The sequence below is a fragment of the Eptesicus fuscus genome, chromosome 4 (assembly GCF_027574615.1).
Source record: "Eptesicus fuscus isolate TK198812 chromosome 4, DD_ASM_mEF_20220401, whole genome shotgun sequence".
Taxonomy (NCBI): domain Eukaryota; kingdom Metazoa; phylum Chordata; class Mammalia; order Chiroptera; family Vespertilionidae; genus Eptesicus; species Eptesicus fuscus.
In genome coordinates, this window is record NC_072476.1 from 75953205 (window position 1) to 75975508 (window position 22304).

The following is a 22304-nucleotide window of genomic DNA, read 5'->3' on the forward strand; positions in this document are numbered from 1 at the left end:
GTATGTATACATATAAGCATAATCAATAGACACAGACAGTAGGGGGATGAGGGCCTGTGCTGGGGGGAGGGGGCGGGAGCAGGCTGGGAGAGATCAACGGGGGGGGGGGGGGGGAGAAGGAGACATATGTAATACTCTCAACAATAAAGAATTTAAATTAAAATAAATAAATTAGAAAATCTTGAAACATGTTTAACAGTACTTGCCTTTTTTGCAGATTCAGAAAAGAGAACTCCATTATTTCCAATGATGCCAATTGGGTATCCAAATATTCTAGCAAATCCTCAAAAGAAAATGGAAATAAAGAGTTATGTACTTCAGAGGGCTTTTCATTCACAACAAACAAACATATTTAACATCCTTTAATTTCAAATCAAAGTTTAAAATGTACAGATTTTGTCTATGGTATACACCAGCTCATGTCACATTTTATTTCTAAGGTACTGGAATCTGGATTTTTTGCTTTCTTGAAAGGGGTTTGTCACATGTAAAGGGGTGTACCACCTGTCTGACTGCTTGGTTTGCTTAGATTGTAACATATTATATCCGAGTGCTCACTGTGTACCAGACTTGAAGGATATTCTGAAATAGAATAATCAAAGATACAGAGTCCTTTAAAGGTCAATGTTCAAAACTGTGGGCCAGTTTCAGGTAACTAGCTTGCCTGAAAATGCCTGTGGTAATGATAGGCCCTTGAAATAAAGGGGAACCCTAGCAGGTTTGGCTCAGTGGATAGAGCACCAGCCTTCGGACTGAAGGGTCCTAAGTTCGATTCCGGTCAAGGGCACATGCCAGGTTGCAGGATCAATCCCCAGTGGGGGTCATGCAGGAGGCAGCCAATCAATGATTATCTCATCATTAATGCTTCTATCTCTCCCCTTCTCCCTTCCTCTCTAGAGTTGATGGAAATAAGAAGGAAGGAAGGAAGGAAGGAAGGAAGGAAGGAAGGAAGGAAGGAAGGAAGGAAGGAAGGAAGGAAGGAAGGAAGGAGATACGCTCAGCAAAGACAAATTAGAACAAAACAAAACAGGAACACTGTCAAGCCTGGTGATAACCAAGTTTAAAGTAAGAAATCTAGATAAGCTTAGAAGAAAAATGCATCACTCCAATTTCATTTTCTCAGTTTGCATTTTTTTCTTTCTCCTTTCCATAAGTTTTGTTTATATTTCTTAAAGGAGAAGAAAAGAAGGGAAACATGATTTGGTGAGGTACACACTTTAGATGATTTCAGGAGATTAATTATTTTGTGAACCTGAAGACCTTGACTAGAGAGACCCTCCAAGAGTAATTCTCAACAAGCCTACTTATGACTACATATAGATGTCAAATACCTGGAACCCAAGAGTCAACAGCTGTGCTGGTTGAAGTGGGTCAAAGGCAGCATGCTACCAGTTTCTAGAACCTGGCTCTGTCTTCAAGCTCAAGGAGGACAGGTTGCCATTAAGACATCTGATATGTGATGCCTGACACAAAGCAGGTGCTCAAAAAATTAATGGATAAGACTGTTCCGCTGTCTATTAATAAGCAGAACACTAAATTTTTAAAATTCTATTTTTATTCTTTACTCTGACCTTTGATTTATTTTTAATTATGTTTATTTAATGTGATAAAAATGAAACACTGATCAATGGTCAACTAGATTTCTCTTGGTCTTTCAGGCCTAAAATCCTAGCCACACCCTCACTTGCAACTGCCACTTAGAATCAATGCAGAGAGGGGTGAACTTCCCAAACAGCCCAGCAATCCATTTTGAGTCCTGCCCCACCCACAAAAAGGCTGGGAACTTCGCTCATCTCTCAGCAGTAAGATGCTACCCCTGAAGATATCCTGCCCTCTTCACTATTTAGACTTTTAACCGTCCTCAGCCCTTCTCCAGGCACAGGATAGTGAGTGGGGCACATGCCCCACTATAATAGGGACACCCATGAAGGGAGCACCTTCACCAGCTTCCTACGGGCCAAACAGGAAAGTAAAATATCCAAGGAACTACTAGGGCCAGCAAATGGCAAGTGCAGAGGCAGGAAGAAACCCTTAAGAGCTCCTGGGACACCTGATCCTTAGAAAAATCTGTTCTTCGCCTCCTCACTCCCTCCCTCCCCCGAAATGGCCCTCACCTTCTCATGTTCCCTCCTATTCTCCCTCTCAGCTCTCACGCTCCCCGACTCTTCTCCTTCTCACTCCCCTCCCCCGCCCCCAACCTTACTTGAAGTCCAGTACAGTCAAGAAGAGATGGAGGAAACTGGATATATCCCTAGTATTGTAGGGGACAAAGGTGCCACCAGTTTTTTAGCAAGTACAGGCCAAATACATAAAAAGAGATGATGAGGACAGCCCATCCATCTTGAGAAAGGAGCAGAAACAGTTTGAACTTATTTTAAACTGCCCCACAATGAGGGTTACATCCTAAACTATTAAGTGGCAAATCCTGTCTATATATCAAACAAAAGCTCTTAAACACCTAAATACAAAAACATAAATTCCACTCCCAGTGTGAACCCTTCTCTTGCTCATAAATCAGATCAAGAGAAAGTGTGGTGACTTATCCTTAAGCTTCAATGTATATTTGCAAATTGGATTTTTTACAGCTGGTTGTTTATTCTACTCTGAAATGTTGTCTTCAGACTAACTGCTACATTTTTGAGCTTTTATCAGACCAAAAAAAAAAAAAAATGCCCACATTTCTTTTGCCATTTGTCCAAGATAATTATGGGTCTAGCATCTATGTTTCAAATACTTTTCTCCAAAGGCCTACAAACTTAACAGTTCAGGTGAATGAATTAACTTCTATAAATATCCTTGTTTTGTTTTTTCAGATTTGGTATTCTGTCCTATATTCTGGATCTAGTATTTGCATAAATCAACATAAGACCTATACAGAGGCCATGAGGTTTAACTCAGTCTGCATCCTCCCAGGAAGTTTAAACATTATATACAATTTCCCAGTTGAATTAGAGACTAAATAATACAAAAGATTGTGCTGAGCCCAGCCATTGTGGCTCATTGGTTGAGCATTCTCTCATGCACCAAGCGGTTGTTAGTTCAATTCCTCATCAGGGCACAAGCCCAGATTGCAGGCTCAACCCCCAGTGGGGGGCCTGTAGGAGGTGGTTGATTGATGTTTCTCTCTCTCATTAATGTTTCTATCTCCCTCTCCCTCTCCCTTCCTCTCTCTAAAAAATCAATAAAAACATATTTTTTAAAAAGACAGTGCTGAAATTTTCAAAATAGTTATCCAGAAAAACAAAAAGAACTACAAATATCTAATCTAATAATAGACAAATATGCAAATTGACCGCACCTTCGCTACACCTAAGCCACGCCCACCAGCCAATCAGGACGAGTATGCAAATTACCCCAACAAAGATGGCGGCTAATTTGCATATCAAGCCAGTGTCGAAAGAAGCCAAGAGCTGCAAAAGGGAGTAAAGCTTCGAAGAAGCAAGCAAGCCAGGGGGGGGGGGCGGGGGGAAGGAGAAGGGAGGAGCGAAGTCAGGGCCGGGGGCGAAGAGAAACGCAGGCGGGTTGGAGGAGAAGGCGGGGCAGGTGACAAGGGCGGAGCGGAGGCGGGGCCGGGGGCGAAGGGAAACGCAGGCGGGCTGGAGGAGAAGGGGGGGCGGGCGACAAGGGCGGAGCGGAGGCGGGGTAGAGTGCAGCAGGAAATCCTATTGCAGGATTTTTCCTGCAACAGGAACGCTAGTTTCTGATAATTTGACAATAAGAAATTTTTTAAAAATTTTATCTTTATTGTTGAAAGTATTACAGATGTCCCCTTTCTTTCCCCATTGACCCCTTCTAGCCCGCACCCGCCTCCCACCCCAAGCCTTCACCACACTACTGTCTGTGTCCATGGGTTATGCATATATGCATATGTTATTTGGTTAATCTCTTCCCAACCACCTACCCATCCCCACCTTCCCTCTGAGATTCAACAGTCTGTTCCATGTTTCTGTGTCTCTGGATCTATTTTGTTCATCAGTTTATTTTGTTCTAAATTTTTTATACAGCTAATGCTGCTAAGTCACAGATAAAGGCCTATACCACAGTATCTAGACATAATCATTTAAAACTCTGGATCCATGAAACCATTCAGCTTCAATTGATCTTTATAAAGCAGCTCCCTTTAAATACTGACTCACACATTTGTACTGCTCTAAATAACAAAGCTCATGCCAAGTGCATCAAAGCCTTGAGACAAGACAGCACTTATTTTCAAGCAACAAAAAATGTTCACATTCAATTCTTCATCTTTATACCTGTAACTAATGTGTCTCCATAAAAGGCTTTGAACTCATTGAATCTGCTTCCATCCACGATTCTAGCAATGACCTAAGAGAAAAAATAACAATGTCCCTAAAAATTATATTACAAAGGAATTGTTACATTAAAGCTATTTATAAGGAAAACAAATTCATAGTGAAGTTGTCACTTTCACAAAATGTCACCCTACACAGAAAATCTTCTCACTAGAATTTCACTTTTCATACGAAGTCATTCTGGGCTCTGATTTTACACTTCACTATAGAAGTATTAGCGCCGTGTTGATACCAAAGAAGCAGACAGACTCCATGAGCTGGTTGTCAGACTCAAAGCTTCAGTGGCTGTTCAAATGTACTGGCCTAGGTCAGGGATTTAATCAGAAAGCAAGGTAGAGAGCTTAGTCAGAAGACCCAGCCTCCAACTTGAGGTATCACATATGATTTGTGTGTCCTGGAGTAAAGTCATTTAACCCCTCTGAGTCTCAGTTCTCACTTCTGCAAAGATGGGACAGAGTTGTGAAGATGTGATGACGTAGTAGCAAAATAACCTAATAAAATAATGCTGAGATGAAGAATCAGCTCTAGCACTGAGAAATAAAGAGTCACAGCCTGGCTAGCTAAAATCCTCTAAGCCTCAGTTTCCTCATCTGTTTTTTAAAAAATGGTAAGACTTAAAAAGTCCTAACCACAGCACACTTCCTGGCTGTCATTAAAAGGTAGCTATTACTATTTTAAGCCTTTGAAGGGGTTCAGAAGAACAGATGCTACTTTGACATGTGGATTATTTTGAGCTGAAGGGAACTGAGACCCTGCCGGGTCATGAGAAACTTTTACATCTCCCTGAAAGAATTAAAATTAGGGGCCTCATCTATACTCAGAATTATCACTGACCTATCTATAAGGCAGGGGGAAATTCTAATTGTTGGACATCTGTTCTTCTTAATGTCCTGAAATGACCCTCCTCCCTTCTGAAGCCCCAAGGCACCTTCCTTCATCCTTAGCTCAGAATGCCATATATATCTCATTTTAACTTTCTGTCCCTGAACCTCTCATGTATGTGGGGTCTCTCTCTCTCATGTATGTGAGGTTCCATACATACATGCATAATTAAATTTGGCTGTTCTCTTAATCTAATCTGCTTTGTGTAGATTTCATTGTTAGACAAGCCGAAAGAACCCTGATGGGTAGAGGAAAGTTTCTTCCTCCCCCACACCTTCAATAAAGATTTACTGATTCTGAATCTGATAATAAAGGATCACCCCACATACATATAATAGTATAATTAACCTAAAAGGAGTAGAAATCACTAAATAGTTCATCCTTGGAGTTCATCATTATACATCAGGACTATTTCAAGGAGTTCCAAACATAAAGCATATTCCAAATTCTTTCAAAAACTATTTTACATGATACACATCATTTTTCTACTAGTTCCAACTACCTTTCTCCTATTTACTACATCAATGCAAGCCTTCTTTTGTAAGATGCAAAAGCTGAAAAATGAGTGAATGTTTCTCAATATCTTTCTTTCCAAAAAGTAAAAGCTTACTTTGAATTGTTTTTTAGTTATTTTCCTGAAAGGTCCGATTAATAATGAAAATATATGTTCTCTGTTGTAAGTGGTATGTTCCTCCAGAATTGTACCTTTTATTTTTTAACTATAGGCCTGGTGCACAAAATTCGTGCACAGGGTGGGGGGTTCCCTCAGCCCGGCCTGCACCCTCTCCAATCCGGGAGCCCTTGGGGGATGTCCGACTGCCGGTTTAGGCCCAATCCCAGGGACATCCCTCTCACAATCCTGAACCGCTGGCTCCTAATCGCTCACCTGCCTGCCTGGTTGCCCCTAACTGCCCACCCCTTCTAGCCTGATCACCCCTCACTGCCTCTGCGTGCTGGCCTGATCGCCCCTAACTGCCCCCCCTCACCGGCCTAGTCACCCTAACTGCTCCTCCTGCCAAACTGGTCATTCCCAACTGCACCACCCCTGCCAACCTGGTCACCCCTAATTGCCCCCCCCCCAAGCTGGCCTAGTCACCTCCTATTGCCCCCCCCTGCTGGCCTGAACAACCCAAATGCCCCCCCGCCAGCCTGGTTGCCCCTCACAGCCCCCCACCAGCCTGGTCACCCCATGCAGCCTGCTGTTCAGTCATTTGGCCATCCCTCACTAACGCCCCTGCTGGCCTGGTCGCCCCACGCAGCCTGCTTGTTCAGTCATTTGGTCATCCCTCACTAACCACCCTGTCAGCCTAGTGATAGGCAGACATCTTTGTGAGGGCATGAGGGTTAATTTGCATATTACCTCTTTATTACATAGGATTGATTTCAGAGAGGAAAGGAGAGGGAGAGAGAGATAGAAACATCAATGATGAGAGAAAATCATTGATCAGCTGCCTCCTTCACGCCCCCCACTGGGGATCAAGCCGCAACCCGGGCATGTGCTCTTGACCAGAATCAAACCCAGGACCCTTCAGTCCACAGGCTGACACTCTATCCACCAAGCTAAACCAGCTAGGGCCAAAATTGTATCTTTTAAAAACAATCAACACATAATTACTATTCTTCCACACGAAGATAAAGTGACTCAAAGGGCACAACAGCCTAGGGTCACTTAGTGTGAAACTACCTTCTATTTGCTTTACAATGACCACCCAGCCACATCCTATCTAATAAAAGGGTAATATGCAAATTAACCATCACTCCATCACAAAGATGGAGGCACCCATAGCCACAAGATGGCGGCGCCCAATCCCTTCAGCCCCACCGGAGTCCCCCAGTCCTCGGGGGGCAGCCACTGAGAGCAGGCAGCGTGAGCAGCCGGCAGCATGAGCAGCCGGCAGCGTGAGCAGCTGGCAGCGTGAGCAGCCTGGCAGAATGCTTGCTTTGTCACCGTGGCGATAAGGCAAGCATCCCGCCCCTGCCGTGGAGGGCCTCTGGGGGACAAGGGGGCTGGCCCACAGCCTCCGCGGCCGAGCGCAGGCCCGGAGAGGAGACGGCGGGCCCGCCTCCCATGGAAGCAGTGCCTCTCCCTCCCGTGGAATCGGTGCGGGTCCCTCCCGCCTCCTGCGAATCAGCGTGGCTCACTTCCGCCTCCTGCAGTTCCCGCCGGCTCCTGTGGAAGCGGCAGGAAGCCTACTGCACGATATCGTGCAATGGGCTACTAATAAAATATAGTACCTCACCTTCACAAAGACTCAAACTTTAGAAAGCAAACACATCATATAGTACTACTACTCTTGTATCTAGGAGCGGAAATCAATGCTGAGTACCCATCCCAGTACCACTGACTAGGGAAACAAGGAGCAGAACCTGGGTTTTCTGATTCCTATCCCAGTGCTGTCCTACAGCTCCATTCACTAGGAAGACTGCTTTGCTAGAACAGAAAAGATAATAAATTATCTTCACGATGAACATGAGTTAGCAACAGGTGGAAGTCCAGGGCACTTTTCAAGAAAGCAAGAGTCTATCCTCATAAAATAATCTCCATTAAATTGAAATGGAACTACCATGAAAACATGGATTTGCATCTGTGTGGCTCATTTCTGTGCTCCTGGTACCTGAAACAGCACCTTCACAGAACAAGCAGTCAAAAAATACTTTTTCCATGAATACATGAAAAAAGGTGGTTTTCCTTAAAAGGATGAATTCTTAACCATCTAGAAAACTTGGCTATCTGGAGCAACACATTTTTTCAAGCACTTCAGACTTAAGTACCATTTTTTCCTGTGCCTATAATTGACTGAAAAGTCAAACTAAAATCCCAATTCTAAAAGTTACAGTTAATTAAGTCACCTTGCTAAAAGGAGCTCCAAAAAAATCCAGGATTTAACAATAGGGCATATCCTAAATAAATAATTACATCCATAAGTGGGATATTACATTCATTAATTCATTCAAATAAATATTTACTGCATGCTTATCATGTTGTACATTATATAAGGAGTTAGGATCTAGCCATCTAAAATGTTTCATGAAGAACCTTTAAATAATTGTGAAATGCTTATAATTTAAACTGGAAAAAATAGAATTAAAAAAAATATATATGTATATACTATCGCAACTCCATAAAAATGTCTACATACACATTAAGTCAAAACACCAAAATATGAACTGCTTTCTCTGGGTGGTAGAATTATAAGCAATTTTATGTTTTTCTATATTTTCTATTCTTTCCACAAATAATACATTAATAGTTTTATATTCAAGGGAGAAAGTAACAAAATATTAAGATAGAGAATCTGGTATTAAAATAATTTTCTAGTGCCCGGCCGGTGTAGCTCAGAGGTTGAGCGTCAACCTATGAACCAGGATCTCTCAGTTTGATTCCCGGTTGGGGCACATGCCCGGATTATGGGCTCAATCCCCCACAACCCGGGGGCATGCAGGAGACAGTCGATCAATGATTCTTTCTCATCATTGATGTTTCTATCCTTTCCTCTCTGAAATCAATAAAAACATATTTTTTAAAAAATAGTAATTTTCTAGCTTAAAAAGTATTCTGCCAGATATGGATACTGAACAAAATAAAAGACTACATGTTATATGTAAACACTAAAAATTGTTACTTTAGACTATCCAAAACTATGTCAAAAATCTGTAATCATAGCAACATCTTCACCTGTAATAAAAGTCTAATCTTTGCTAATGTAATCCTATATAATAAAAGCCCAGCGACCATAACAGCAAAACGACCAAAACGACTGCTCAACCAGTCGCTATGAGGTGCACTGACCACCTCTCGGTCCCTCCCCTCCGGCCCACAGGCTCTGATCGCAGGATGGCGAATGGGGAACTGGGGTGGTGGCAGCAGGGCAGGACTGGGGACTGGGAGTGGGCAGAAGGGCCAACCTCTTGGTCCCTGCCCCCAGCCCGCAGGCTCAGATCGCAGATGGCAAACGGGAACCACAGGGAACCGGGGTGGGTGGCAGTGGGGCGGGACTGGGGACAGGCAAGTAGGCGGAAGATGACCCTGATCGCAGGCTAGGCCTAGGGATCCTACCCATGCCTTTGTGCGGTGGGTCTCTAGTATTGATATAAAAGGGTATGTTTTTTCTTTCAACAACATTTCATCCAATTCCTGAAATAAGAATACTGAAAAGAAATAGCTGAAAATGATGAAGTTGCCCTACATCATTCCTAATGTCCACATTATGGAGTACCGTTTATGAATAAACCAAGCTTCGTCATTGTGCAATGAAAACTTCCCAATAATTTAGAGGGTTTTCCTCCCCATCTCTTTTGGTATTTACTGTGTACCAATGAATCCTACACTATGGAAAGATCTTTCCCTCACATATCTGTCTCTCCTTACTAAGATCTAAACCAATCCCTATGTATGAACATTATAAACAGACTCCGGCTTTGAAAATGTACAAACATCTGAGGAGACAGACAGCAAGGTTTACAGCTCATAGTTCTACTTTACATACCTCTCGGACATCAAAGTTCCTCTTAAGGTTAGTGCCCACTATTCCGTACAATTCATCTGCAGGAAATAAAGGATCTTCAGAGGGTTCAATGGTAACCTGCAGAAAATAGAAAAATCCTATTAATGATTTTTAAAACATTATTTCAAGACTCGAGGCTCAGTGCACAGATTTGTGCACCAGTGGGGTCCCTCGGCCTGGCCTGCACCCTCTCACAATCCGGAATACCTCAGGGGATGTCAGACTGCCGGTTTTGGCCTGATCCCCGCAGGCCAGGCCGAAGGACCCCACCAGTGCATAAATCCATGCACTAGGCTGGGTTCGGCCCAATCCCCACAGGCCAACCCGAGGGACCTCACTGGTGCACGAATCCATGCACTGGGCCTCTAGTATGCATATAAGATCTTTGGTTAATCTCTTCCTGCCCTCCTCTCTCTTCTCCCCTTCCCTCTGAGATTCATCAGTCTGTTCCATGTTTCCACATCTGTGGTTTCAGCTCCTACGTTGAGCGTCTGCCCCCTGGTGGTCAGTGAGCATCATAGCCACCAACCAGTCGCCAGTCGCTTAGGCTTTTATATATATAGATGACATAAGCCAAAATGCTTTTCAGAAAAATAAAAAATATAAGAACTCATCCAACTCACATCCAATTTTTTCTGATAATTGAGACTTCTCACAATCTTCCTAGTTAAGTGAAGGGCGTGATTATCATCCAAAGCATAGTAGTCAGTGACTCCGGACTTTCTATAGAGTAAAGCACACTAAAATATCAGATTAGAGAAAAAGAAAAAATGAAATATCTTAAGCGCCAAATATCTTCTCTCATCTAAGGATGGCATTATTTTTACTTCTAAACCACTTTAATAAATTATATTTAATTTGCTCTCTTCATAATGTCCCTGGCAAACACTGTAATGTCCCTGGTATCATCCTTGCTTTATAAACAGGAAAAACAGGTATGCATAGAACCTTGCATAGAACCACCAGTAGCTGCATAGGAATCCATGCTTCTATTTCTGTCTTGACCTCCTTCAATTAGACCATGGGGCCTTGCTGATAAGGACTTCTATTTAATGGTCATCCAACATACCTTAAACAAAATTCTACATGATAAGTACAACCACAGATGACACACTTTTGTGATGCTGTTGGTAACAACAAAAAGTGTTTGTACCTAACTGAGCTCCTAATGAAGATACCAACTATGGCCTCTCACTTCTGAAAGACTGCTGAGCTCCCTCCCTCCAAAGTTACACCTAAAAGCAAGCTGTCATAGGGTAATGAATGCAAAGGTTTAAGACACTGTCCCTCGGATCATGGGTAAAATGGGTATTGCTAAAATGATTCTGTCTTAAGGGCCATGGAAGTTCCTATTCAATTTCAAGTTCAGTGTCAATGAAATATGGGCTTGCTCTGGTTCTGTTCTGATTAGATGGCTTCTTATTTCAGAGGTAAAGTACTATGACTTTCTAATAAAGTATAAACAAAATGGTAAAGTTAGGCAAACTATATACCTGAAACAAACAGAATTTTGGTTCATTTTATGAGTAAGGACTAAGCTGCTGCAATCTAAATTTTGATATCTTGTCTAGGGAAAAAGCCAAATCCTTGGGAGACATTTCTTAGAACTGTGCTCGCACAGTGGTTTTGTGTCACTCTCCACCTCTGGACTGGGCATCCCTGAATAAAAGCAGAGACTGTACTTGCTCCTCGTTACAGCCCTCCAGTGCCTTTGCAATGGCAGACCCTTCCCTTTCTCTAATTTAATAAGATAATTTACAACTGATGATATCTTTTAAATGCTTCATATATAATACCAGCTACAATTGCTGACCTCTGACTGTAGTAATTCAGAAAACAAACAGAAGCAGGAGGAACTGCTTCCAAATCAGTAAATATCTATACTAATAAAAAGGTAACATGCTAATTAGACCAGACATCTTCTGGACATTCTTCCAGACAAAGCCACAGTGTCTGGGGCCAAGGGAGAGGCAATTAGGGACAATCAGGCCAGCAGGGGAGGGCAATTAGGGGCAATCAGACTGACAGGGGAGGGCAGTTAGGGGTGATCAGGTCAGCAGGGGAAGGCAGTTAGGGGCAATCAGGCCAGCAGGCAGAGGCTGTTAGGGGCGATCAGGTAGGCAGGCAGGTGAGCGGTTAGGAGCCAGGGGTCCTGGATTGCGAGAGGGATGTCCAACTGCCGGTTGGGTCTAAACTGGCAGTCAGACATCCCCCAAGGGGTCCTGGATTGGAGAGGGTGCAGGCCTGGCTGAGGGACCCCCATCCTCACCCCATGCACGAATTTCGTGCACGGGGCCTCTAGTTTAAAATAAAATGCTTTCTTTTAAAAGCTGCCTAGTATTTACCAAAACAGCAGGAAAGAGAAACCTCTGATGAGGCATTACATTACATAAGTCTTTGTGTCAAATTAATTCTTCCTGATGACTAAACAGAGAGGTATAAATATGTATTTATAAAGACAGAGAGAACCTTTGTAAATACACATTTATCACTCTTTGATTAGACAGAGAGAACCCAAAGCAATTTGTGACTAGTAAATTTTATGACATTATTCCCAAAAAAAAAGCCATCACCATCTAATCATTGTCCCATGATTTTAAACAGGTTAAGAATAATAGCCGGTAGTAATAGGGTGCTTAGTACGCACCAGATGCTGTGCTATGAGGTAAGAACTATCCTTTCCTTTTACTCATGAGGAAATGAGGCTCCGGAAGGTTAAGTGGTTTGTCTAGTCACAATGGAAATAAGTGAGGCGAATGAAAGATGAATTCTAGAACCTACATCCTAAATTGATATACTGCCTACAGCTTTCATGGGCACTGGATTACATTTTTTAAAGTCAAAAACATTTTGTTAATAATAAATACTATCTTCTTCACCTTCCCCAGATTAAGCTCCTACAAACAATAACAGCCCATACTGTCCTATACCCACTCACCCTTTTCTACCTTCGTCCTCTTTCTCCACAGGTTAAAACATCCACTCACTGTCTCCCTGCAACAGTCAGTAAATGGCCAGATAAGGCAGTCACGCTGCATCTCCGCTCATACAGTTGTGCTCACCTAAATGAACAAGTGTTCTGTTCAAGCTCTCCCTCTAAGCTTTTCTATGTCTTCCTCAACTCCAGTCATTCCTCCTTTGGCCTCTAGCTGTAAAATTGGAAGCATGCTAGCATATTTTATAATTGTTTTTAATTCATTCATTTCTTTCTCTTAGCTGCCTAATTAAATTATAAATCCTGAGGTTAGGGACTAGAGCTAAAATATCTCTGTATTATTCATTAACACTTAGTACAATCAATCTATTCAAAATAAGTGTTCAATGAGAAAGGAATGAAAACCTGGGGCAAAGATAGGCCCATAAATCAACCCTTTAATTGGCATGGCAGTGTTCTTTGATAGGAAAGCAGAATTATTATACCCATCTGCCTCCCTAGGTTTGTTTGTGGTTGGAAGATCAAAGGTAGGTTTACCGCCCCTGAATCTGATGAATAGATGCTTGCCATTCAGGTCTGGGTTCTTTAGGGTATGATCCTGGGCCCTCCTCTACATCTCTATTCACCTGGAGGTGAGTTCATCTCATCCTATGGTTTTACAGTCCATCTCTATGCTAAGGACTCCCATATAAAGATCTCCAGCACTGGTCTGGGCTCCGGACTCTTACAGCTAACTGCCTCCTCAGTTAGCTGTAAGAGTCTTGGATGTCTCAAGCATCTCTAACGTATCAGATTCAAAAGGAATGCTTGATCCCCCTGCCTTCTTAATCTCAGGAAGTAAAGCCATTTCATGTCACCATCTTTGTCATCTCACCTTCTTGCACCCCTTACATGAAATCCATCAACATGTCTCTGAATTCCACCTCTAAAATAGAGCTCAACTCTGTTCACCCCCTACCTTCACTACCACCATAACCACCTAAGCCACCAGCATCTCTCACCTATGCTACTGATACACCCACCCAACTGCTCCCCCACGTAGACTCTTGCCAACACTCCAAGCATTCTGCACTTAGTAGCCAGAGGGAATTATTTTAAATGAAATATTTGGTGATAGCACATTCTGCTTAAAGCTTTTCAATGGTTTTCTAATTACTCTTTTTTTAAAAAAGGTCCAAAACCCTTAATGACCAATTATGATGATAAACAACAACAGTAATAATAGCAGTTAACATGTATAGGTATTTATTTAAAGCAGGTATTATTTCAAGCAATTTACATTTATTGCCTCATTTATCACTTCATAAAATTCTAGGAGGTAGATGGTCTTCTTACCCCTGAAATCTAACCTGAAGTAGTTAGACCAGTGATGCGCAGAGCAAGCTGGCACCTGACTCACAAGAGCCTACTATGTGCATCTCTTGCTGATTCCACACTCAGCTGCATCCTGTTGATAGCTTAAAATCAGCTGTGGTGGAATAATTTATACTACAGAAATGGGCAGATGCCACAAAGCAGGGCTTGTCCCTCCCCCAGAGAACCAGCTGTTAAACACTTACCTGCTATCAAAAGATTAGCTAAGCTCTTGATAGCAGGTACTACCGCCTAAGCATCCATTTGTTTGGCCAAGAGGCCTGCAGGGACTTTAAACTGACTAGTACAAGCACAAGCCCTACAGAGCAACTGAGAGTCACAAGCAATTGTAAGTCCTGATTTGACTTTCCCAGCGGCCCTTGTGATCAGCAGTCTCCCCTGCCTCCCAGCACCTATATGTCTTATGCACCCTTACATAAGACCCCATTGGGCTTACCAAAATTCCACTCTTCTGAATGGAACAATCCGCCTCTAGCCCAGGAACCCCAAAGCACTCCTACCTAGGACCCTATTAAAACATGTGCCCAGCCCTAGCCAGTTTGGCTCAGTGGATAAAGCGTCAGCCTGTGGACTGAAAGGTCCCAAGTTCGAATCTAGTCAAGGGCACATGCCCGAATTACAGGCTCGATCTCCGGTTGGGGGCGTGCAAGAGGCAGCCGTTCAATTATTCTCTCTCAATTATTGATGTCTCTGTCTCTGTCTCTGTCTCTCTCTGTCTCTCTCTCTCTCTCTCCCCCTCCCTCCCTCCCTCCCTCTCCCTTCCTCTCTTAAATCAACATAAAATTTAAAAAAAAAAAAAAACAACCATGTGCCCCAGTTTCTTTCTCTCTGTCGCACTGCCTTGACCTCCATAGGTGGCCCCTGAAGGCATGCCATGTACTTCCTCCAGACCCATGATTAACAAACTTCTTTATTTCATTTTCTCTTGTGGTCTGTTGTTGAACTGCAGTTCACCACCCAGCACCCTGTGCTCCACTTCCCAAATGTTCATTTAACCACTGGGTTTGATCCACCTTCTATATGCTCTCCCTATATTTCTCCTTTGCAGGCCTATCACACATATACATTTATATGAATTTTTGGTAATTATTTGTTTATTGCCCACCTCCCTGACCACACTGTAAACTCCCTGAGGACAGAGACAATGTCTATCATCTCAAAGATCTAGAACAGTGCCTGTTGCCTAACAGGTGCTTAATGGATATTTGTTAAATAAAAAACCTGTCTCTCCAGTCTTTCTATAATGGAAAAGCTGATGTTCTGGCTTAGAAATGCAACTCTACAGTTCAAAGAATTGAACCCTAAAACAGCAGATGGAGAACAAATAAACTGTGGCAAGTTTAATACTTGGAAAAATACTTTAAACTTTTTAAAACATGCGGCAATCAATCCTGAAAAGAAACCTCTCCCGTTTCACCTGCAATGAAGATCAGCGCCTCCAAGATCCTCAGCTGACACCTCTTCCCCAGTTGCTGCTTTAACCTACAACAGGGAGAAAAGTCAAAGGTGAGATTTGCCCATCTGAAATATACAAATGTTTTCCTAACACACAGCGCCTAACCTGACTATACCTACCACTCTTTCTTCCATAGAGCTAAAGACATTTTGTTTTTAAATTCCACTTGCCTAGCAAACCAGTCTACAAATGAAAAATCTGAACCCAGAGTCACTAAGGAACTTGCCCACAGCCCCAGCGCAAGAGATGGAACTTTATTTGAACACAAGCATTTCTGGCCTGGGAGCCTACTCTGTCCCCTCCGTCAGTCTACCTCCGCTGCATGTTAAAGCCTTAGTGCCTGTGCCCTTGGCCGGGGCTCCCTGCTCCCTCTCACCCTCCTGGTGAATCCCTGCTTACCCTTCAAGCCCCACCTGCTCTATGTTCCTTTCCCTGACCCATTCAGTCCTTTCATCATTAATGACACTGCACATAATAATAGAGCAATGCCTGCTTATCGGTGGTCCAAGGGTATTCCACTTAGACCTCCTACATGGCACTTGCCTGACTATATTTCTGTAATCTGCATGTGTCTCTGTCCTCTCCTCTATACTGTGAGTTCCTTGATGGTAGGAACTGTGATTTACTCATCTTTGAACACTCAATAAATACATTGATATATTGCCTTTTCTTCACCTATGCTGAAAAACTCCAGTGACTATTACAAACTCTTAAAGGTATAATAACTTTAAAATGGGGAAAATATCTAAGATTACTCACATCTAAGATTCAGCAGAATGTGAGTAAAAAGAAAGAAACCTCAAGTAATAAATTAAGAAGGACTTAATTATAGCCTGAGAAATTCTAACCAAGGAAAGTCTTCAGTACTAAATGCCAATCTGATCCTTCAGGAATTGCTTATTGATTCCTACTTCTTTAAGTTGATTGATTTGTTTCTTTTTCTTCAAATAGGAAAAGCTTTAATTAGAAAAATGAACACTAATCTAAAATACAGCACAGAAATGACTTATTATTCACTACATCAAAAGCTCTGTCTTAAATAAAAAATTCCACTGAGAAAGGTAATTAAAATTTTCACCTCCAATTATTCCACCCCCAGAACCAACTTTTTATTTCTCCTCCTAAAGAAATTCAGTGTAAAATATCATTTGGTCCAAACAATAACTAATTATAAGAGGTGTCTGGATATTTAAAGCTGTAAAAAGGAATAAACACCAACATACTATATTTATTTTCAGAGATCTGACTAAAAATATAAGGATTTGTCACTAGTTAATATTTATTGAGCACCCACATCATGTTTGGTACTGTGATAGGTGCAAAGATGATAAAAGTCAAAGATAAAATTAAAATAACTCATTCTACTAAATTATAAGTTCAGAAGATAAACAAAAGACAGGAGAACAAATAGCTCTTTCAAAAACTTGTCACTATGCTTTTTTCAACCATTTTAAGCTACTACAACTCAACCCCACATTATGTGTGAAACCTACCAAGCCTTTTCTCAATTTTCAGTGAAACAAGTGTCAAATTTAGAATTCTCAAGCAGGTGAGGATGCTGCTGCTTCTTTTTGTACTGTAAACAAGTGTTTCGATGGTGGACTCCTGAACGAGGATCAGTTCTGGGACAGACCGCAGACTTGCCTGGCTGCCAAGTTAAATCTGAATCCACTGGTAACTGCTGTTAGCATTATTCTAGTAGTATGCTGCTGCCTATATTCCCAAAAAGCTATTTTCAAATTTTAGTCATATCTTTACTCATTATCTAATAAAAAATGAACAAGGACTACTCATGAAAGTATGTACCCTTTACTATACAAAGGTAAATCTGCATGAATTTTCCTCTCATTAAACAATGATCACTATCACATAAAGCTAGAGAAATGTTAAAGAATAATAAACACCACAGGCTTTTTTAATATGAAATGGCAGCTCCTCAGGCTGACCTGATCCTCATTAAGTTATTAAAAATTAGCACAATCATGTGGAAAATATACTGACTTCACAACAAAGCTTATGCTCCTTTTAACATGCTTTTTAAAATAAATTTGTGTTAATATTCCAAAACCAAAGATGATTCTTTGACAGACTTTTGAAGCAATAAACATACTTGAGATATAATTCACATACCATAAAGTTCAACATTAAAAGTATACAATTCAGTGTTTCTTAGTAAATTTACAAACTTGGGCAACCATTATTGCCACCAACTCCAGAACATTCATCACTCACAAAAAAAAAAACCCGTACTCATTAGCAGTCACTCCCCATTCCACCCTCCCGGTCCCTGACAACTATTAATCTACTTTCTCTCTGAATTTGACCACTCTAAATAGTTCACAGAAGTGGAACTATATGAGATCTGTCCTGTTGTGTCTAGCATAGTTTTCCAAGGTTCATCCATTCTGTAGCATGTCAGAACTTCATTCCTTTTTATAGCTGAATAATACCCCATTTTATATAGATGATGGTTTTATATGACATTCTTTTAAGTATTTAATATTCTTGGATTTCACTTATATAATGAGACATTATGTTGTTTGGTGTAGTAATTACCTGTGTCTCCACCTATCCTCTATTACTCTGAAGTCTAGGGTCATGTCTGCCATAAGCATGGTGTAGTGATGACTGCATTACTGAAAATCCCTGGAACGGGGCTGACCAAAGGGGAGGGGAGGAAGAGCCAGGATTATACAATCCAGTTCTCAGTGCTGCATCAGAGGCAGGCGACCAGTGAGGCTGCACAGGGTCCCATTCTCAGAAGGACCCTGTGCTTGAAGTTTAATGCTCGGTGGTCACTCTATTGAAATTCTAATTTATCTTTGAATTTATGTTCTGTAAGTAAAGTATGAGATGACAATGGAGTGTGTGAGTTGGAGTTTGGGCTTCAGCTCTTGGACAGTCTGCCTCCCACCACCTCTCTGGGATGGGTTCTTGGCTCCCTGCTTTCCTGCTAACTGGAGCCTGGGCCCTGGGCCTGTCCTACCTTCTCCTCCCTGCCTCCTTCCTAATGACTGCTACATCTGCCTGAGTGAGGGCCTGGCCTGGCATGCACCCCCTAGTGCAGTGGTCGGCAAACTCATTAGTCAACAGAGCGGCGAGCCGCGGCTTGCCGACCACTGCCCTAGTGTCTCAGGGTGGAGCACAGCAGCACCATCACTATCCCAGCAGGCAGTGCTGAATTATGTTCACCAGCAGATGACTAGGTGGGGGTCTGAGCTAAGGGCTAGTCTCCTGCCTACTCCCCATCTGGCATGGAGGCTACCCATCCTTGGGGGTCATGTATGCACTGAGGGTTGGGCTGGTGGGTCACTGGAAGAAGAGATACCTGGAAGGGAAAAGATGAGAAAGTTCTGGAGATGGATGGTGGTGATGGTTGCACAACAAAGTGAATATACTTAATGCCATAGAACTGTATACTGAAAATGGTAGAAATGGAAAATGTTATACTATGTATGTTTTACTTCAACCAATCGAAACTATGTTCTTACCAAGGGGGGTCCAGCCAAGAAAATGGTACCCTGCTTGCGTACAATGATGTTTTCATCAGCCATTGCAGGCACGTAAGCACCTCCTGCTGTACAGGAGCCCATGACCACCGCTATCTGGAACCAAAGCATATATGAAACTCATCAGTACAGCCCAAACAGTGAATTATACTGTCTCTGGATCTATAGTCTCATAAATGTTGCAGTACCAGGGCATACTACTAGCTGGTCCCTGTACTTCATTTTAAAAGTGGAGTCCTCTACATCCAGCCAGGGTTGCACAGTGGTTGAGTGTCGACCTATGAACCAGGAGATCAAGTTTCTATTCCCAGTCAGGGCACATGCCCAAATTGAGGACTCGATCCCCAGTAGGGGGTGTGCACCAGGCAGCCAATCAATGTTTCTCTCTCATCATTGATGTTTCTTTCTCTCTCTTCCTCTCCCTTCCTTTCTGAAATCAATAAAAATATTTTTAAAAAAATAAAAGTAGAGTCCTATAAACATTTGTAATAGTTTCCTTGTATCAAAGCATTTTGAAGGGCTTATGTCACACTTTTACAAAGTTTATGGATAATCTCCCTGTCAAAGAATGGCCAGATAGACCATTCTATCTGGAAACTACTAATGGAGAACTCACAATCCACATAAATTGGCAAAACTGTATGAAAGGATAACTTTTAAAACTAATAAATTCTCTAAACAATTTCCACTTACCTCACAGTATAACTGAAATAATGAGTGTTGTTAATACTGTGTGTTACCCCGCATATGATACATTCTAAATATAAATCTAATGTTAGCATCACAGTTGAAAATCTTGTTCAAAAGAAAGTCAACTGTGTGGAAGCTGGGTGATGCATACAGTCGGGTTCACAGCACTATTCTTTTGTGTTTAAATTTTTCCATAATAAAAATATTCTTTCTTAGATATTAGTATGACACAATGAACAATAAATATCGTTTGCCAATTACCCCTAGATACAAATAAATAATATCACAAAGAAAAATAAGAAAAGTACGTAATAGATATTTTCTTTAATTATCCTATATTGCTACTAATTCCAATATTCCACCAGTTTTCCTTATGGTCATACAATATCTGTTCTGAAGAAGAAAAAACCCACTAGTATTAATCCAAAAATGGAAGGCAGCACAAGTCAACATTTTTCATCCAAATGGCTGGCACAAAAAGACATAATTCCCTATTTCATGTATGTTATTTAAAATGTCTGCAATATTTCTGTCACCATAATACAACAATGTTTATCACTTGTTGTTTTTACTTATCAATCACCCAGCAGTTTGTTTCCAAAATATCTATGGCTAGAAAAACTCATGCCTGTGAGTCCACAAAAAAACATTCATTGTAGCAGTGTTCATAATAGTGAAAATATGCAAATAACCAACATGTCCATCAATACAATATTCTTTTATTTTTAAACTTGATTTATTTTTATTTACTTATTTTTCCCAACACCATTTATCACGTCTATGCCCTCTTCCACCTCCACCCACCCCTACTTCCCCCACCATCACCACACTGTTGTGTATGTCCACAAGTTTTGGGGGGTTTTCCTCAATCCCTCCACCTCCTGTGCACACACACACACACACACACACCCTCCTCCCCACCAGAGCTGTCTGCCTGCTCTCTATGAGTCTATATTTTGCTTGGTAGTTCAGTTTGTTCATTAAATTCCACATGAGTGAAGTTATATGGTACTTGTCTTTCTCTGACTAGCTTATTTCACTTAGCATAATGTTCTCCATGTCCATCCATGCTTCAATACAGTATTTTGAATGGGTAGTGATTTATCAATAAGTAAGTTCCTTTTTTTTTTTTTTTGGAAGTGTTCAGTATGTGTGTTTTTTAATTAATTACTTCGTTTGTTTGTTTGTTTATTTACTAGAGGCCCGGTGCACGAAATCTGTGCACGGGTAGGGTCCCTAGGCCTGGCTGGCGATCAGGGCCAACCTGTGTGGTGACCAGCAGGGCGATCAGGGGGCCCCCACTGGCATCCGCCTTGGCTGGCCAGGGGACAGCCCGTGGGCTGGGGGCAGCTCCTGCATTGAGCGTCTGCCCACTGGTGGTCAGTGCACATCATAGCGACCAGTCATTCGCCGTTCGGTCGATTTGCTATTAGGCTTTTATTATATAGGATTTATTTCAGAGAGTAAGGAAGAGAGAGAGAGAGAAACATCAATGATGAAAGAGAATCATTGATCAGCTGCCTCCTGCACGCCTCCCACTGGGGGTTGAGCCTGCAACTGAGGTACGTGCCCTTAACCATGTGCCCTTGACTGGAATCAAGCCCAGGACTCTTCAGTCCATAGGCTGATGCTCTATCCACTGAGCCAAACCAGCTAGGGCAGTGGTCAGCAAACTGCGGCTCGCGAGCCACATGCGGCTCTTTGGCCCCTTGAGTGTGGCTCTTCCACAAAATACCACGGCCTGGGCGAGTCTATTTTGAAGAAATGGAGTTAGAAGAAGTTTAAGTTTAAAAAATTTGGCTCTCAAAAGAAATTTCAATCGTTGTGCTGTTGATATTTGGCTCTGTTGACTAATGAGTTTGCCAACCACTGAGCTAGGGCAATAAATAAATTCTTTAAAAATCTAAGGCAATAATAAGAAAACGTTAACACTTCATAAATCTGAATTGAGGGTAGGTGAGTATTTTGTTCTATTTTTCTTTGTACTTTGTGCATGTCTGAAATATTTTATAGGCTTTTTCTTCAAGGTTCTATCAGGAGCAAGGGACACAATTTCACTTAGCCTGTTCTTTGTACTGGAACATCAGATTCCATTCAAACTATTTCAGTACTAAAAAAAAGTCAAGGAAGTAGAGAAGAGTTACAATGATGTAAGAATCTAAAAGAGGACACTTTTCAAAAGTAAGTCACATAGTACTAAACAGGGACAACACGGTTCCATGAAAACAACCAGAGAACAAAAGGAGAGAAAAGAGCAGCACTGCCAGCAAGTATACAGGTGAGGGTGGAAGAGACAAAGACAGAGAATTAGGTTGCCAAATAATAATAATAGAAACAATAAAAACAAAGAGGGAAATGAAACTGAGTGCCATGATGCCATCTGGGGCTGGGAGAGGGGAGATCTACCAATTTAGTAGAAAAGTCTCACAAGTGAGTAGCTGACAAATTATTAGCACATCTACATTAGGGAATTTTACCATATTCCTAAGGGCACTTCAGATGCGTTTTCTCCACAGTACCTCTGAAACCAAGGAAATCAACAATCTACTTCTCTGATACCAGCCAATAATGGTCCCCCAAACCCTTGACTTTGGTATTGACATCCTCTGTAACCTTGTCCCCTTGTGTGTGTAATGGATC

General features: G+C 41.8%; 1 protein-coding gene across 1 annotated transcript in view; it reads right to left on the minus strand.

Annotated features, from left to right (window-relative positions):
- The window catches only part of MCCC2 (methylcrotonyl-CoA carboxylase subunit 2), a 53869-nt gene that overhangs the window by 13513 nt on the left and 18052 nt on the right, over positions 1-22304 (minus strand). The window contains exons 7-12 of the mRNA XM_054715178.1: positions 18957-19070; positions 15427-15491; positions 10324-10423; positions 9683-9778; positions 4254-4326; positions 207-283 (exon numbers count right to left, since the gene is read on the minus strand). Coding sequence (XP_054571153.1) covers positions 207-283; positions 4254-4326; positions 9683-9778; positions 10324-10423; positions 15427-15491; positions 18957-19070 — 525 coding nt within the window. The remainder of the gene's footprint in view (positions 1-206; positions 284-4253; positions 4327-9682; positions 9779-10323; positions 10424-15426; positions 15492-18956; positions 19071-22304) is intronic.